The sequence below is a fragment of the Lepisosteus oculatus genome, chromosome 7, assembly GCF_040954835.1.
Source record: "Lepisosteus oculatus isolate fLepOcu1 chromosome 7, fLepOcu1.hap2, whole genome shotgun sequence".
In the NCBI taxonomy this organism is placed as follows: domain Eukaryota; kingdom Metazoa; phylum Chordata; class Actinopteri; order Semionotiformes; family Lepisosteidae; genus Lepisosteus; species Lepisosteus oculatus.
In genome coordinates, this window is record NC_090702.1 from 515,712 (window position 1) to 532,248 (window position 16,537).

General features: G+C 54.9%; 2 protein-coding genes across 10 annotated transcripts in view; one reads left to right on the forward strand and one right to left on the reverse strand.

Moving 5' to 3' along the window:
* Window positions 1–33: 33 nt before the first annotated feature.
* On the reverse strand, window positions 34–6,026 carry LOC138240739 (insulin). 4 transcript variants are annotated; one of them, XM_069191956.1, is made up of 3 exons: window positions 5,944–6,026; window positions 1,085–1,335; window positions 34–719 (listed from the first exon to the last, which is right to left on the reverse strand). In XM_069191956.1, exons 2-3 carry the CDS (start codon window positions 1,332–1,334, stop codon window positions 565–567), a joined length of 405 nt encoding a protein of 134 aa, XP_069048057.1. In that variant the 5' UTR covers window position 1,335; window positions 5,944–6,026; the 3' UTR covers window positions 34–564. The 4 variants fall into 4 exon arrangements, with proteins under 4 accessions (XP_069048057.1, XP_069048058.1, XP_069048056.1 ...); XM_069191957.1 differs by having other exon boundaries at window positions 1,085–1,371; window positions 5,944–6,024; XM_069191955.1 differs by lacking the exon at window positions 5,944–6,026 and adding an exon at window positions 2,122–3,405 and having other exon boundaries at window positions 1,085–1,371.
* The window catches only part of LOC107078106 (synembryn-A), a 14,853-nt gene continuing 4,073 nt past the window's right edge, over window positions 5,758–16,537 (forward strand). Inside the window, exons 1-8 of one of the 6 annotated variants that reach the window (XM_069191852.1) lie at window positions 5,758–5,827; window positions 9,741–9,824; window positions 10,500–10,547; window positions 11,658–11,675; window positions 13,297–13,389; window positions 14,288–14,580; window positions 15,753–15,891; window positions 16,187–16,375. In XM_069191852.1, coding sequence (XP_069047953.1) covers window positions 9,741–9,824; window positions 10,500–10,547; window positions 11,658–11,675; window positions 13,297–13,389; window positions 14,288–14,580; window positions 15,753–15,891; window positions 16,187–16,375 — 864 coding nt within the window. In that variant the 5' untranslated portion in view covers window positions 5,758–5,827. The other 5 variants (XM_069191854.1, XM_069191853.1, XM_069191851.1 and 2 more) reach the window with 5 other exon arrangements.

Below are 16,537 nucleotides of genomic sequence, written 5' to 3' on the forward strand. Positions count from 1 at the left end.
ACAGACAAGGATCAATATGCACTGACAACGCGATCACTTCATTCTGAAGGGTTCAATTCCTTCCATTTATTCATCTTCTGATGGTTCGACATGTTAGATGTTGACAATACAGAACTGAAGCTGCTGGTGATGTGTTCATGATGGACGTTCATTTTCCTTTGGACACTTGACTCTTCTTCTGACCCCGTGTACAGAGTTAATACATCACACTGTCCAGATAGTCCACGTGATCTGTCTTAACACATGGTGGTGTTCAGTGTCTGTATTAACCCCTCTCTCTCAGTGCAGTGTTCATGTACTGGAGTGTCCAGTCAGTGTGTGTGTGTATTAACCCCTCTCTCTCTTAGTGCAGTGTTAATGTACTGGAGTGTCCAGTCAGTGTGTGTGTATGAACCCCTCTCTCACTCAGTGCAGTGTTAATGTACTGGAGTGTCCAGTCAGTGTGTGTGTATGAACACCTCTCTCACTCAGTGCAGTGTTAATGTACTGGAGTGTCCAGTCAGTGTGTGTGTATTAACCCCTCTCTCTCACTCTCACACCTCCCAGCTCCTGGTCTCTGTGTCTCTAGGTGTTGCAGTAGTTCTCCAGGTCCCAGAAGTTGCAGTAGTAGTGGCAGCACTGTTCCACGATTCCTCTCTTGCTCAGTCCATCCTCCGCACTGTCCTGGAGGACAACACCAGCGTCCGGACCATAGGGAGCGCTCGCTCTCAGCACGATCCCTAGGAGACCAGCACACAAGAGAGTTAGGGCCTCTGCTGTCTGGATAATATGCTGTCCTCTGAGTCTGGGACATTATTAGATTAAACAGGTCTTTTAGGTGTTCACTGAAATGTTAACATGGTTAATTTAGGAAAAAGAGGAGTGAATCACACAGCTGATTCTAGATTAATCTGCATTTGCCTCCTGACAGTCAGGTCATTTAGCAAATAAATACCCAGGGCTCGTCAGTGTCTCCCTCTACCTTCACTTATCCCTTCGGTTTGTGGGGCTCTACTGTCCTGCTGTACTGGGACTGTAGCTCCTGTTGTAGCAGTAGCCCCGCCCCCAGTTTCTTATATGTTGTTTTGTTTTCTTTGTTCCTCACCAATGGCCTCCTCCCTCCTGCCTCTCTTTGGACGGTAGAAGTACTCTCTTTCACCCCTCCCGTCCTCTGCTCTCTCCACAGCTCGGTCTCCTCTGCCTGGCCTGTAGAACACACCCTTCTCTCCACAGACAAAGAGCAGGGCCTCCACCAGGTGAGTCCCACACAGCCTGCGCAGTACCATGCCCTGGCCAGCAGGGGGCAGGCTAGAGAGTACAGCCAGGGCAGTCAGGAAGAGAAACAGGCGCCGCATCCTGCGAGACGGACAGAGAGCAGAGAGAGAGACTGCACTGAGGAGACAGGAGAGAGAGTGGACAGGTCAGCACACTGATACTGCACTGAGGAGACAGGAGAGAGAGAGTGGACAGGTCAGCACACTGAAACTGTACTGAGGAGTCGAGAGAGAGAGAGAGAGAGTGGACAGGTCAGCACACTGATACTGCACTGAGGAGAGAGGAGAGAGAGACTGGACAGGTCAGCACACAGGAGAGAGAGAGACTGGACAGGTCAGCACACTGATACTGCACTGAGGAGACCGGAGAGAGAGAGACTGGACAGGTCAGCACACTGATACTGCACTGAGGAGACAGGAGAGAGAGAGAGTGGACAGGTCAGCACACTGATACTGCACTGAGGAGACGGGAGAGAGAGAGAGACTGGACAGGTCAGCACACAGGAGAGAGAGAGACTGGACTGAGGAGACAGGAGAGAGAGAACCCATTGTGAACAGTAATGTATTAGAGAATATTACCACTGATCAAACTGACACTACAGCACAGTAATACTGACTGACAGAACACAACAGCAAATTATTAACTGACCAACTGGACACTTCTGCACTTTAACACTGACTGCCTGGACACTACAGTACACGAATACCAACTGACTGAACACTACAGTACAATAACAGAAAGAGACTGAACACTCTGCACAATGTACACAAGAATACATTACTACAAGCTGACTGGACACATGTCCTCTGTCCAACTCACTGAACCCCTGATCACATAGAAGAAGACAGAAGAATTGAAAACACTCACACTCCTGGCAGTTCTGGGGTTCAGCTCCAGCTCTCCGGTCTCCCCTGGGCTGGAATATCACAGCAACACAGCGCAGAGCCCTCTGTCTGTCTCTGTGTGTCCTGTCTGGGTCTGTCTGTCTCTCTGCCTGTGAGCACAGTGTAGCTACACACAGGTACCTGTCTGTCTTGCTTTGTGTCTGTCAGTCTCTGTGGTCTGTCTGTCTGTCTCTGTGCATCTGTGTCTTTACCTGGTGTCTGTAAGTGACTGTGGTCAGGTAACTGTGTTTGTCTATTTCTGTTGATAAACAATGTCTGTCTCTGTGAGCAAGTAGCTGTGTTTGTCAGTGTGTCTGTCTCTGTGAGCAGGTGTCTGTGTGTCTCTGTGATCAGGTAGCTGTATGTCTGTCTCTGTGAGCAGGTGTCTGTGTGTCTCTGTGATCAGGTAGCTGTGTGTCTGTCTCTGTGAGCAGGTGTCTGTGTGTCTGTCTCTGTGAGCAGGTGTCTGTGTGTCTCTGTGATCAGGTAGCTGTGTGTCTGTCTCTGTGATCAGGTAGCTGTGTGTCTGTCTCTGTGATCAGGTAGCTGTGTGTCTGTCTCTGTGAGCAGGTGTCTGTGTGTCTCTGTGATCAGGTAGCTGTGTGTCTGTCTCTGTGAGCAGGTGTCTGTGTGTCTCTGTGATCAGGTAGCTGTGTGTCTGTCTCTGTGAGCAGGTGTCTGTGAGTCTCTGTGATCAGGTAGCTGTGTGTCTGTCTCTGTGAGCAGGCTGTGATCAGGTCTGTCCTGTTGACTGGTTTCTGGTTGTCCGAGTCTGTCCTCCCTGTGTCTGCGTGAGACGATGACAGTGCGGAGCTGCTCACCTCCTCTATATACATACTGACACACCCCCTTCCTCAAAGAGCCCCCATCTCTGTCCCTCCAGCTAGCAACAGCCCCCATCTCCCCCCATCTCCCCCCAGCCCTCACTTCAAACAGCCCATCTCTCAGACAAACACATCAAGGAGAAACAGAAACACTTATCTCCTGTCTTCCTGAGCGGTCTGGACAGCAGGAGAGACCGGGGGTGTCTGGAGAGCAGGAGAGACTGGGGGTCTGGAGAGCAGGAGAGACCGGGGGTGTCTGGAGAGCAGGAGAGACCGGGGGTCTGGAGAGCAGGAGAGACGGGGGGTCTGGAGAGCAGGAGAGACGGGGTGTCTGGAGAGCAGGAGAGACGGGGGGTCTGGAGAGCAGGAGAGACGGGGTGTCTGGAGAGCAGGAGAGACTGGGGGTGTCTGGAGAGCAGGAGAGACTGGGGGTGTCTGGAGAGCAGGAGAGACGGGGGGTCTGGAGAGCAGGAGAGACGGGGGGTCTGGAGAGCAGGAGAGACGGGGTGTCTGGAGAGCAGGAGAGACCGGGGGGTCTGGAGAGCAGGAGAGACGGGGGGTCTGGAGAGCAGGAGAGACGGGGTGTCTGGAGAGCAGGAGAGACTGGGGGTGTCTGGAGAGCAGGAGAGACGGGGGGTCTGGAGAGCAGGAGAGACGGGGGGTCTGGAGAGCAGGAGAGACTGGGGGTCTGGAGAGCAGGAGAGACTGGGGGTGTCTGGAGAGCAGGAGAGACCGGGGGTGTCTGGAGAGCAGGAGAGACTGGGGGTCTGGAGAGCAGGAGAGACGGGGTGTCTGGAGAGCAGGAGAGACCGGGGGTGTCTGGAGAGCAGGAGAGACGGGGGGTCTGGAGAGCAGGAGAGACCGGGGGTGTCTGGAGAGCAGGAGAGACGGGGGGTCTGGAGAGCAGGAGAGACGGGGTGTCTGGAGAGCAGGAGAGACCGGGGGGGTCTGGAGAGCAGGAGAGACTGGGGGTCTGGAGAGCAGGAGAGACGGGGGGTCTGGAGAGCAGGAGAGACGGGGTGTCTGGAGAGCAGGAGAGACTGGGGGTCTGGAGAGCAGGAGAGACGGGGGGTCTGGAGAGCAGGAGAGACCGGGGGTGTCTGGAGAGCAGGAGAGACCGGGGGTGTCTGGAGAGCAGGAGAGACGGGGGGTCTGGAGAGCAGGAGAGACGGGGGGTCTGGAGAGCAGGAGAGACTGGGGGTGTCTGGAGAGCAGGAGAGACGGGGGGTCTGGAGAGCAGGAGAGACTGGGGGTCTGGAGAGCAGGAGAGACCGGGTGTCTGGAGAGCAGGAGAGACGGGGTGTCTGGAGAGCAGGAGAGACTGGGGGTCTGGAGAGCAGGAGAGACGGGGTGTCTGGAGAGCAGGAGAGACGGGGTGTCTGGAGAGCAGGAGAGACCGGGGGTCTGGAGAGCAGGAGAGACTGGGGGGGTCTGGAGAGCAGGAGAGACTGGGGGTGTCTGGACAGCAGGAGAGAGAGTGTGGGGGGGGGGTGTAGAATCTGTGGGAGGGCTGTGTCACTGTCTCTGGCCCTGTCCTGTCTGGGTTCGGGCCCTGATATTGCTCTACGTTTCACCCCCAGATCATCGAGGCCATCGTGTTCAGCCCAGGACTGTACTCCTGGCTGACCTCCTGCCTCCTTCGGCATGAACGCCCTGGACATGTGCAGCTGAGTAATTGATTGATTAGGTGGCTTATCTGTGGAGTGCATTTCCCTGGGGGCTCATGGGGGTCCTGTCCTTGGCCACCAGCTGTAATTCCATCAGCACACAAGAGCCCTGCTGCTCTTTAATCAAAGAGCCCTGATCGCCTCAGCAGCCTCTGATGTCTCAGACTGCATGTGGGCTAAGGACCAGCTGCTCATCCTAATATAGCAAACAGGCACAGAGCAGCAGACATAACCCCCCAGACACTGAGACACGGAGGCCAGGCTGTGGTCACTGAGCCTGTCCTCTCTGGGCAGCCAGGTCTGTCTGTGTCCAGTGTCTGTGTCCAGGCTGTGGTCACTGAGCCTGTCCTCTCTGGGCAGCCAGGTCTGTCTGTGTCCAGTGTCTGTGTCCAGGCTGTGGTCACTGAGCCTGTCCTCTCTGGGCAGCCAGGTCTGTCTGTGTCCAGTGTGTGTCCAGGCTGTTGTCACTGAGCCTGTCCTCTCTGGGCAGCCAGGTCTGTCTGTGTCCAGTGTCTGTGTCCAGGCTGTGGTCACTGAGCCTGTCCTCTCTGGGCAGCCAGGTCTGTCTGTGTCCAGTGTGTGTCCAGGCTGTTGTCACTGAGCCTGTCCTCTCTGGGCAGCCAGGTCTGTCTGTGTCCAGTGTCTGTGTCCAGGCTGTGGTCACTGAGCCTGTCCTCTCTGGGGATCCAGGTCTGTCTGTGTCCAGTGTCTGCGTCCAGGCTGTGGTCACTGAGCCTGTCCTCTCTGGGCAGCCAGGTCTGTCTGTGTCCAGTGTGTGTCCAGGCTGTTGTCACTGAGCCTGTCCTCTCTGGGCAGCCAGGTCTGTCTGTGTCCAGTGTCTGTGTCCAGGCTGTGGTCACTGAGCCTGTCCTCTCTGGGCAGCCAGGTCTGTCTGTGTCCAGTGTGTGTCCAGGCTGTTGTCACTGAGCCTGTCCTCTCTGGGCAGCCAGGTCTGTCTGTGTCCAGTGTCTGCGTCCAGGCTGTGGTCACTGAGCCTGTCCTCAGAAATCAACAGGACTTGGTTTATATGTCCCACTATATAACAAACAGACACTCCTTAGACATATAAATGGCCGACGCGGAAAACCGGGCTTTCACTGCGCTCCCGCCGCCGAAGGGGTTAACAGAGCGGCGTGACGTCACCTGGGAAGGAGGCGAGCTCTGTGACGACATCGCTTCCTGCAACAGCAGCACGAAAGTGAGAGAAATATGTCTGTCTGTGTGCTTTTACGTGGGTGTTTCCGCTGTCACACGCATACACACACACACACGCAGGGGACACTCTCACGCGGGTGGCGTGTCGGGGCTCCCTACCCCAGCGCGCCAGTGTGGAGTCCGGGTCTCGGGTCCGGCTGGACTCCCCACGCAAGGTGGGGGGATAGTGGCTGCGCTCCGCCGCCGGCTCGCGAGCTCCCGTGGGGGCGGCGCCGTCCCGGCGCGTCCGCGGCCACGTCCACGGCTCGGTGAGCACCACGGCCGCCGGGCGCCGAGCTGAGTGACTGCACCCACGGTCCCCGCAGACCGGGGGCGGGAGCGTGTTTGCCACCCGCGGCGTGGGCCTTCTGCGGTCACTCGCCCGTGCCGGCGGTGTCTCCCCCCGAGTCCCGCTTTGCCCCGATGAGGATGAGCTCTCGTTTTCCCTGCGATCTGAGGCTCTGATGCTGCAGGACTCCTGCAGGACACGTTCGGTCTCGAGAATCTCCTGCAGTAGCGCGGCGCGGCCGTGGCAGTGCCCGTGCGTGGGGCGGGGCGGGGCAGGACTCTGCCCCTGGTCTGGGTCAGGGGTGGCGATGCTCTGGGGCGGTACTGTGTGTGACTGTCGTGCCTGTCCATTTATCTGTTTCCACCATGATCTCACTGCGCTTTACTGCGCTGTACTGTGTTTATACCCTGATCTTACTGGGTTTTACTGCGCTGTACTGGGCTTATACCCTGATCTCACTGGGTTTTACTGCACTGTACTGGGTTTATACCCTGATCTCACTGCGCTTTCCTGCGCTGTACTGTGTTTATACCCTGATCTCACTGGGTTTTACTGCACTGTACTGTGTTTATACCCTGATCTCACTGGGTTTTACTGCACTGTTCTGGGTTTATACCCTGATCTCACTGGGTTTTACTGCACTGTACTGGGTTTATACCCTGATCTCACTGCGCTTTCCTGCGCTGTACTGTGTTTATACCCTGATCTCACTGGGTTTTACTGCACTGTACTGTGTTTATACCCTGATCTCACTGGGTTTTACTGCACTGTTCTGGGTTTATACCCTGATCTCACTGGGTTTTACTGCACTGTACTGGGTTTATACCCTGATCTCACTGGGTTTTACTGCACTGTTCTGGGTTTATACCCTGATCTCACTGGGTTTTACTGCGCTGTACTGTGTTTATACCCTGATCTCACTGGGTTTTACTGCACTGTTCTGGGTTTATACCCTGATCTCACTGGGCTTTACTGCGCTGTACTGTGCTTTTACCCTGCTCTCACTGTCCTTTACTGCACTGTACTGTGCTTTTACCCCGCTCTCACTGGGCTTTACTGCGCTGTACTGTGCTTTTCCCATGTCGCTGACTGAGCCAGGGCCTCAGGAGAGGGTGACTGACAGGAGGGATTAAGGGGGATTCCTCAGCGGGATTAGGGACACAGCGAGAAGGACACACAGGCTGCGGCTCGTCTCAGCCCGGAGTCTGCAGGCGTCGGGTAGGACAGAGGGAGAGGTGCGCTGTCCGGTTCAGGAGAGCAACAGTTCGGCATCCATCTGGGGACAGGGCAGGGGTGCGAGAGCAGGCGAGACAGACTCCAGTCAGCGCTGCGCTCTGGGTGAAGGAGAACTCCCGTCTTCCTAGTGCGAGTGTCTCGGAGACAGACAGGTCGGTACACACACACACCTGCTGGACAGACTCCTGCTCTCGGTACACACACACACCTGCTGGACAGACTCCTGCTCTCGGCACACACGCACGCCTGCTGGACAGACTCCTGCTCTCGGTACACACACACACCTGCTGGACAGACTCCTGCTCTCGGCACACACGCACGCCTGCTGGACAGACTCCTGCTCTCGGCACACACACACGCCTGCTGGACAGACTCCTGCTCTCGGCACACACACACGCCTGCTGGACAGACTCCTGCTCTCGGTACACACACACACGCCTGCTGGACAGACTCCTGCTCTCGGCACACACACACGCCTGCTGGACAGACTCCTGCTCTCGGCACACACACACGCCTGCTGGACAGACTCCTGCTCTCGGCACACACACACGCCTGCTGGACAGACCCCTGCTCTCGGCACACACACACGCCTGCTGGACAGACTCCTGCTCTCGGCACACACACACGCCTGCTGGACAGACCCCTGCTCTCGGCACACACACACGCCTGCTGGACAGACCCCTGCTCTCGGCACACACACACGCCTGCTGGACAGACTCCTGCTCTCGGCACACACACACGCCTGCTGGACAGACTCCTGCTCTCGGTACACACACACACCTGCTGGACAGACTCCTGCTCTCCGCACACACACACGCCTGCTGGACAGACCCCTGCTCTCGGCACACACACACGCCTGCTGGACAGACCCCTGCTCTCGGCACACACACACGCCTGCTGGACAGACTCCTGCTCTCGGCACACACACACGCCTGCTGGACAGACTCCTGCTCTCGGTACACACACACACGCCTGCTGGACAGACTCCTGCTCTCGGCACACACACACGCCTGCTGGACAGACCCCTGCTCTCGGCACACACACACGCCTGCTGGACAGACCCCTGCTCTCGGCACACACACACGCCTGCTGGACAGACTCCTGCTCTCGGCACACACACACGCCTGCTGGACAGACCCCTGCTCTCGGCACACACACACGCCTGCTGGACAGACCCCTGCTCTCGGCACACACACACGCCTGCTGGACAGACCCCTGCTCTCGGCACACACACACGCCTGCTGGACAGACTCCTGCTCTCGGTACACACGCACACCTGCTGGACAGACTCCTGCTCTCGGTACACACACACACCTGCTGGACAGACTCCTGCTCTCGGCACACACGCACGCCTGCTGGACAGACTCCTGCTCTCGGTACACACACACACCTGCTGGACAGACTCCTGCTCTCGGCACACACGCACGCCTGCTGGACAGACTCCTGCTCTCGGCACACACGCACGCCTGCTGGACAGACTCCTGCTCTCGGTACACACACACACCTGCTGGACAGACTCCTGCTCTCGGCACACACGCACGCCTGCTGGACAGACTCCTGCTCTCGGCACACACGCACGCCTGCTGGACAGACTCCTGCTCTCGGCACACACACACGCCTGCTGGACAGACTCCTGCTCTCGGTACACACACACGCCTGCTGGACAGACTCCTGCTTGGTCTCTTGGTCTCTGTTTTCTTCTTCTCACTGTTTTATTGCACATTGACATGTAAGGAGCTGCGACTGCAGGGTGGTGACACAGACAGCGCCCCCTACAGGACACAGAACCACACAAACAGCGTCTCTGCTCATTTCTCACCTGCAGCAGGAACAGCTGCTGCTCCTCCCACTGGAGCAGACCTGTGTCCTGTCCCTGCTCTGTGTGTGTGAGTGTGTGTGTGTGTGTGTGAGGCTGGACAGTCACAGTAGTGTTTCACTGGAGCAGACCTGTCTCCTGTCCCTGCTGTGTGTGTGTGAGTGTGTGAGGCTGGACAGTCACAGCAGTGTGTGTCACTGGTGTGTGTGTGTGAGGCAGACTGGACAGTCACAGCAGTGTGTGTCACTGGTGTGTGTGTGTGAGGCAGAGTGGACAGTAACAGGAGTGTGTGTCACTGGTGTGTGTGTGTGAGGCAGAGTGGACAGTCACAGCAGTGTGTGTCACTGGTGTGTGTGTGTGAGGCAGAGTGGACAGTATCAGCAGTGTGTGTCACTGGTGTGTGTGTGAGGCAGACTGGACAGTAACAGCAGTGTGTGTGTGTGTGTGAGACAGGCTGGACAGTCACAGCAGTGTGTGTCACTGGTGTGTGTGAGGCTGGACAGTCACAGCAGTGTGTGTCACTGGTGTGTGTGTGTGAGGCAGACTGGACAGTAACAGGTCTGTCTTTTACCACAGATGGACCTGGAGAGGATCTTGAAGAGCATAGAGCTGGGAGAACAAGACAGAGTCCAGAGAGACCTCAACACCTACAACCAGGAGGTACTGGAGTGTCCAGTCAGTGTGTCTGTACGAACCCCTCTCTCTCTCTCTCAGTGCAGTGTTCATGTACTGGAGTGTCCAGTCAGTGTGTCTGTATGAACCCCTCTCTCTCTCAGTGCAGTGTTAATGTACTGGAGTGTCCAGTCAGTGTGTCTGTATTAACCCCTCTCTCTCTCAGTGCAGTGTTCATGTACTGGAGTGTCCAGTCAGTGTGTGTGTATTAACCCCTCTCTCTCTCAGTGCAGTGTTCATGTACTGGAGTGTCCAGTCAGTGTGTCTGTATTAACCCCTCTCTCTCTCAGTGCAGTGTTAATGTACTGGAGTGTCCAGTCAGTGTGTCTGTATTAACCCCTCTCTCTCTCTCAGTGCAGTGTTCATGTACTGGAGTGTCCAGTCAGTGTGTGTGTATTAACCCCTCTCTCTCAGTGCAGTGTTCATGTACTGGAGTGTCCAGTCAGTGTGTGTGTATTAACCCCTCTCTCTCTCAGTGCAGTGTTAATGTACTGGAGTGTCCAGTCAGTGTGTGTGTATTAACCCCTCTCTCTCAGTGCAGTGTTCATGTACTGGAGTGTCCAGTCAGTGTGTCTGTATTAACCCCTCTCTCTCTCAGTGCAGTGTTAATGTACTGGAGTGTCCAGTAAGTTTGTCTGTATTAACCCCTCTCTCTCTCTCCAGAATGCTCAGTGCTTCTTCTTCAATGTGGAAGAGAGGGAGAGAAGGAAGGTGAGTTCACATGAGTTTGAGGAAAGACAGAATCAGACAGAGATAAGGAATCATTCCGGAGTTCACTCTTTCAAAGAAAGTTTTCAGAAATGTGCAGGAATGTCGAGGGGCCCCTTCAGCGCTCTTGTGTCCACACGCCCTCTCCCAGGGCGGAGATTAGCCGTTGTGCTGTGTCAGAGCTTCCCAATCCCTGCTCTCTCAGGGTTCAGGTGCAGCTTAGTGTGATTAAGCGATTGGGTGGCAGTGTGGTAATCTGGCGATCAGCACTTCTCTCCCTGTCCACTCAGGACTCCTCCTGTGTTCCAGCGCGGTCTGCCTGCGCAATCCCACAGCGCACCACAGGCGCTGCTGCTGGGAGTCGAGTGACACAGCCCGACCGCTCAGAGTGCGCTCTCACACTGAGCGGCTCAGCTGTCTCCAGCTGACCCCTCTCACTGACCCTCTCACTGCCCCAGGGGTCACTGTTCAGGTCACTGTCTGCTAAAGACATAGCCCACAGGGTGGTACAGTAGTCAGCACTCCTGCGTCTCAGCTCTGGGGTCCGGGGTTCATCTCCAGCCTGAAGCACCTTCTGTGTAGAGTCTGCATGTTCTCTTCCCATCAGTTAGGCTTCCATTTTGGATAGTGACCAGGTGGCAGAGTGACATCAGCAGTGTGATGGAGCTCATCAGCCCTGTGACATCAGCAGTGTGACAGAGCTCATCAGCCCTGTGACATCAGCAGTGTGACAGAGCTCATCAGCGCAGTGGCAGTAGCCTACTGTCTGGATAAAGAACAGGTTCTGTTTGATTCTGTCTACCTTGTGTGCAAAATATATGATCAGATCCACGTAGCCCTGAGACTGGTATCCCTGCCTCATCCTCCTGACGTATCATCCTGCTGTTCGGCTGCAGTCTTCTTCAAACACACTTTCCATGATCCAGTTCCCTGGAACAATGTCCTCGCTAGAGCCACTGTCCCGGGGGTCACCCCGGGGTGGACCTGTCACCAGTGGGGCTCTGAGCCCCCCTACTCTCATGTTTCACCACTGCGTCCGTCTTCTCTTCCTCTGTTCATGCTCTTGTCTGCTTTCACTCTCCTCCTCTTCCTCCCTGACCACTGGCGCTACAGCAACAGGAGCTGGAAGAGGTAACTTCCCCCAACCCCAGTGCTTCTCTAGACAGCGTTAGACTTCCAGAGCTGTGTCCGCTGTGTGTGTCTGTGTGTCCACTGTCTGTCCATTCCTGTGTGCGTGTGTCAACTGTCTGTCCATTCCCATGTGTGCGTGTGTCCACTATCTGTCCATTCCCATGTGTGTGTGTGTCCACTGTCTGTCCATTCCCATGTGTGTGTGTGTCCACTGTCTGTCCATTCCCATGTGTGTGTGTGTGTGTCCTCTGTCTGTCCATTCCCGTGTGACTGGCCCAGTCCAGACTCCTCTGTCTGCTGTGTGAGAGAGCAGAGACTGGCCCAGTCCAGACTCCTCTGTCTGCTGTGTGAGAGAGCAGAGACTGGCCCAGTCCAGACTCCTCTGTCTGCTGTGTGAGAGAGCAGAGACTGTTAAAGTTATTAGCAGGTCTGAGTCAGCAGGACTCTCAAAGCCCTGCACTGACCTTGAGGGATGAGCTGCTGTCCTCTGACAGTGCACCTCTCTAATCTTCACTCAGCAGAGCCACGCTGTTACTGCGCTTTCACCACAATCTCACTGTGCTTTACTGCACTGCACTGTACTGTGTTTTTACCCTGATCTCACTGGGCTTTATTACAGGTACATCTGACACTGCCCTGTTCATGACTTAACTCCAACTCAAGTCTGTAAATGTTACTACAACATCAGTCACTGCAGGAAACATTAGGAAATTACGATGCGTGTGATCTGGACAGGATTCGATAATCACACTGTTTGGTTTGTGAGAGTAGTGCTCCTGGGATTTGGGAAAGGCTGTGTTGGATAGGGAATGCTCTCTGGGTTTTGGGAAAGGCTGTAGGATAGGGAATGCTCTCTGGGTTTTGGGAAAGGCTGTGGGATAGGGAATGCTCTCTGGGTTTTGGGAAAGGCTGTGGGATAGGGAATGCTCTCTGGGATTTGGGAAAGGCTGTGTAGGATAGGGAGGTGCTCAGGGTTCTGGGAAAGGCTGTGGGATAGGGAATGCTCTCTGGGTTTTGGGAAAGGCTGTGGGATAGGGAATGCTCTCTGGGTTTTGGGAAAGGCTGTGGGATAGGGAATGCTCTCTGGGATTTGGGAAAGGCTGTGGGATAGGGAATGCTCTCTGGGATTTGGGAAAGGCTGTGGGATAGGGAATGCTCTCTTGGATTTGGGAAAGGCTGTGGGATAGGGAATGCTCTCTGGGATTTGGGAAAGGCTGTGGGATAGGGAATGCTCTCTGGGATTTGGGAAAGGCTGTGTAGGATAGGGAATGCTCTCTGGGTTTTGGGAAAGGCTGTGTAGGATAGGGAATGCTCTCTGGGATTTGGGAAAGGCTGTGGGATAGGGAATGCTCTCTTGGATTTGGGAAAGGCTGTGGGATAGGGAATGCTCTCTGGGATTTGGGAAAGGCTGTGTAGGATAGGGAATGCTCTCTGGGATTTGGGAAAGGCTGTGTGGGATAGGGAGGTGCTCAGGGTTCTGGGAAAGGCTGTGGGATAGGGAATGCTCTCTGGGTTTTGGGAAAGGCTGTGTTGGATAGGGAATGCTCTCTGGGATTTGGGAAGGCCTGTTACCCTCCCGTCTCTCACTGACTCTGTGTGTCTCTCCCATCGCTGGCCTCAGTTCCGGCGTAACAAATTTCGGGTGCATGTTCCCGACTCTGATTCCGACTACGACTCGGATCGCTCCGATGATCCCGAGCTCAAGCTGCGGCAGGTGAGATGCGGATGTCCTGGCTGTCCCTGGTTATTCCTCGTATTCCCTTTAGTCCTGGGATAATCCTGAACTGGAATTGGTTGAAGCTCATGTGTACCGCAGCAGAATTAAAAGATTCAGAGTTTTACAAAATGAAAAACATGTCAGTTATGTATATTAAACAAACATGAGACACTGAGAAATTCCTGAAACGAGAAAATGAGAAAGAACAGTGTCCGTCATAGCAGTGTCTCCAACCCTGGTCCTCTGGGGCTCTAGGGGTCTTCAGTCAGGGGTTAAAGGTCAGTGTGAGGACAGTAACTGGCTCAGTTTAGTCCCTGAGAGCCCCAGTCCTTCAGGGGCCCTGGGGGTCTTCACTCAGGGGTTAAAGGTCAATGTGATTCTGGGCTCATGAGGACAGTGACTGGCTCAGTTCAGTCCCTGAGACCCCAGTCCTTCAGGGGCTCTGGGGGTCTTCAGTCAGGGGTTAAAGGTCAGTGTGAGGACAGTAACTGGCTCAGTTCAGTCTCTGAGACCCCAGTCCTTCAGGGGCTCTGGGGGGTCTTCAGTCAGGGGTTAAAGGTCAGTGTGAGGACAGTAACTGGCTCAGTTCAGACCCTGAGACCCCAGTCCTTCAGGGGCTCTGGGGGTCTTCAGTCAGGGGTTAAAGGTCAGTGTTCTCAGTTCTGCAGCTTCACTGTGCAGTTTCCTCTCAGAACAGTTCTAACCTCAGCAAAGAGGAAACTCCTTTCTGGCCACGACTCACACTGTCCCTCTCTCCCTCTCTCCCTCTCTCTCCTCTCTCTCTTCTCTCTCTCCTCTCTCTCTCCTCTCTGTCACCTCTCTCTCTCCTCTCTCTCCTCTCTCTCCTCTCTCTCCACTCTCTCTCCCCTCTCTCTCCCCTCTCTCTCTCCCTCAGAGGCTGGGACAGGCCCTGATCCAGTTTCTCGCCCAGGACCTCCAGCCCTGCTGCCTCCTCTCCTGCCTGGAAACCATCCGCATCCTGTCGCGAGACAGGCTGGCTCTGGGGCCCTTCAGTTCGGAGGAGGGGGTTCGGACGCTGGCTCGGCTGGCTGGGATACAGAGCGCAGACAGAGAGGTCGCCCGTGGGGGCGGTGAGGACGTCACTGTCTCCAGGACTGAAGCAGTGAAGGCCCTCTGCAATGTGGTCTACAACAGCCAGGGGGCGCAAGAGCAGGCCTGCAGACTGAGGTGAGCGAGCAGGAGATCCCATCAGGAGATAGAGGGGCTGTCCCACTGTATAGACTCCTTTCTTGGACCCTTTACTTTTATGGCACTACAGACAATAGTGTCAGTGTGTCTGTATGAACCCCTCTCTCTCTCAGTGCAGTGTTAATGTACTGGAGTGTCCAGTCAGTGTGTGTGTATGAACCCCTCTCTCTCTCAGTGCAGTGTTCATGTACTGGAGGGTCCAGTCAGTGTGTGTGTATTAACCCCTCTCTCTCTCAGTGCAGTGTTCATGTACTGGAGTGTCCAGTCAGTGTGTCTGTATGAACCCCTCTCTCTCTCAGTGCAGTGTTCATGTACTGGAGTGTCCAGTCAGTGTGTCTGTATTAATCCCTCTCTCTCTCAGTGCAGTGTTAATGTACTGGAGTGTCCAGTCAGTGTGTCTGTATGAACCCCTCTCTCTCTCAGTGCAGTGTTCATGTACTGGAGTGTCCAGTCAGTGTGTGTGTATGAACCCCTCTCTCTCTCAGTGCAGTGTTCATGTACTGGAGTGTCCAGTCAGTGTGTCTGTATGAACCCCTCTCTCTCTCAGTGCAGTGTTCATGTACTGGAGTGTCCAGTCAGTGTGTGTGTATGAACCCCTCTCTCTCTCAGTGCAGTGTTCATGTACTGGAGTGTCCAGTCAGTGTGTCTGTATGAACCCCTCTCTCTCTCAGTGCAGTGTTCATGTACTGGAGTGTCCAGTCAGTGTGTGTGTATTAACCCCTCTCTCTCTCAGTGCAGTGTTCATGTACTGGAGTGTCCAGTCAGTGTGTGTGTATGAACCCCTCTCTCTCTCAGTGCAGTGTTCATGTACTGGAGTGTCCAGTCAGTGTGTCTGTATTAACCCCTCTCTCTCTCAGTGCAGTGTTCATGTACTGGAGTGTCCAGTCAGTGTGTGTGTATTAACCCCTCTCTCTCTCAGTGCAGTGTTAATGTACTGGAGTGTCCAGTCAGTGTGTCTGTATTAACCCCTCTCTCTCTCAGTGCAGTGTTCATGTACTGGAGTGTCCAGTCAGTGTGTCTGTATTAACCCCTCTCTCTCTCTCAGTGCAGTGTTCATGTACTGGAGTGTCCAGTCAGTGTGTCTGTATGAACCCCTCTCTCTCAGTGCAGTGTTAATGTACCTCCTCTGTCTTCAATCCTCTCCCTCTCAGGCTGCTGTCAGGTCTAGCAGGACGTTTGAAACTCAGCGCAGAGAGCAGGTCTCCCCCTGCTGGACAGTTCTATGACCTGCGACTGATCTTCCTGCTGACCGCACTGAGGCCGGAGCTGAGGTGTCAGCTAGCCAGGGAAGTATGTGTCCAGTCAGTGTGTGTGTATTAACCCCTCTCTCTCTCAGTGCAGTGTTCATGTACTGGAGTGTCCAGTCAGTGTGTGTGTGTATTAACCCCTCTCTCTCAGTGCAGTGTTAATGTACCAGAGTGTCCAGTCAGTGTGTGTGTATTAACCCCTCTCTCTCTCAGTGCAGTGTTCATGTACTGGAGTGTCCAGTCAGTGTGTCTGTATGAACCCCTCTCTCTCTCAGGGCAGTGTTCATGTACTGGAGTGTCCAGTCGGTGTGTGTGTATGAACCTCTTTCCCTCTCCAGGAGAGAGGGGTGTCTCTCCTGACAGATGTCCTAGAGCGGGCCCTGTGTGTGCGCTGGGGGGACAGTTATGAAGTGCTGACTGACCGTCTGGTGCCCCCACTCTCTCAGGAGGACTCTCAGCTTGCCATTGAGATCCTCAAGATCCTTTTCAATATCACCTGCAACATCCACAAGGCGTCAGTAGATGAGGTGAGAATAATCACAATGCGTAACCCATCCTTGCAGACGAAGCAGCAGATTTCTGAGTCACTGTGAAAAGACTTGACCTTGTATGGGTCAGAACTGGGCAAAGTACAGACAGCCCCACTGGTCCTCTTACAAATAGCCAATTGCATAAATCATAAAGCACTT

Bases quoted from the DNA above. Each gene is read 5' to 3' on its own strand.
- LOC138240739 (XM_069191956.1), bottom strand. From the start codon at position 1,334: ATGCGGCGCCTGTTTCTCTTCCTGACTGCCCTGGCTGTACTCTCTAGC. The intron at 720-1,084 runs GTGAGGAACAAA...CTGGTCTCCTAG, and splicing joins CAGGAGGGAGGAGGCCATTG to GGATCGTGCTGAGAGCGAGC.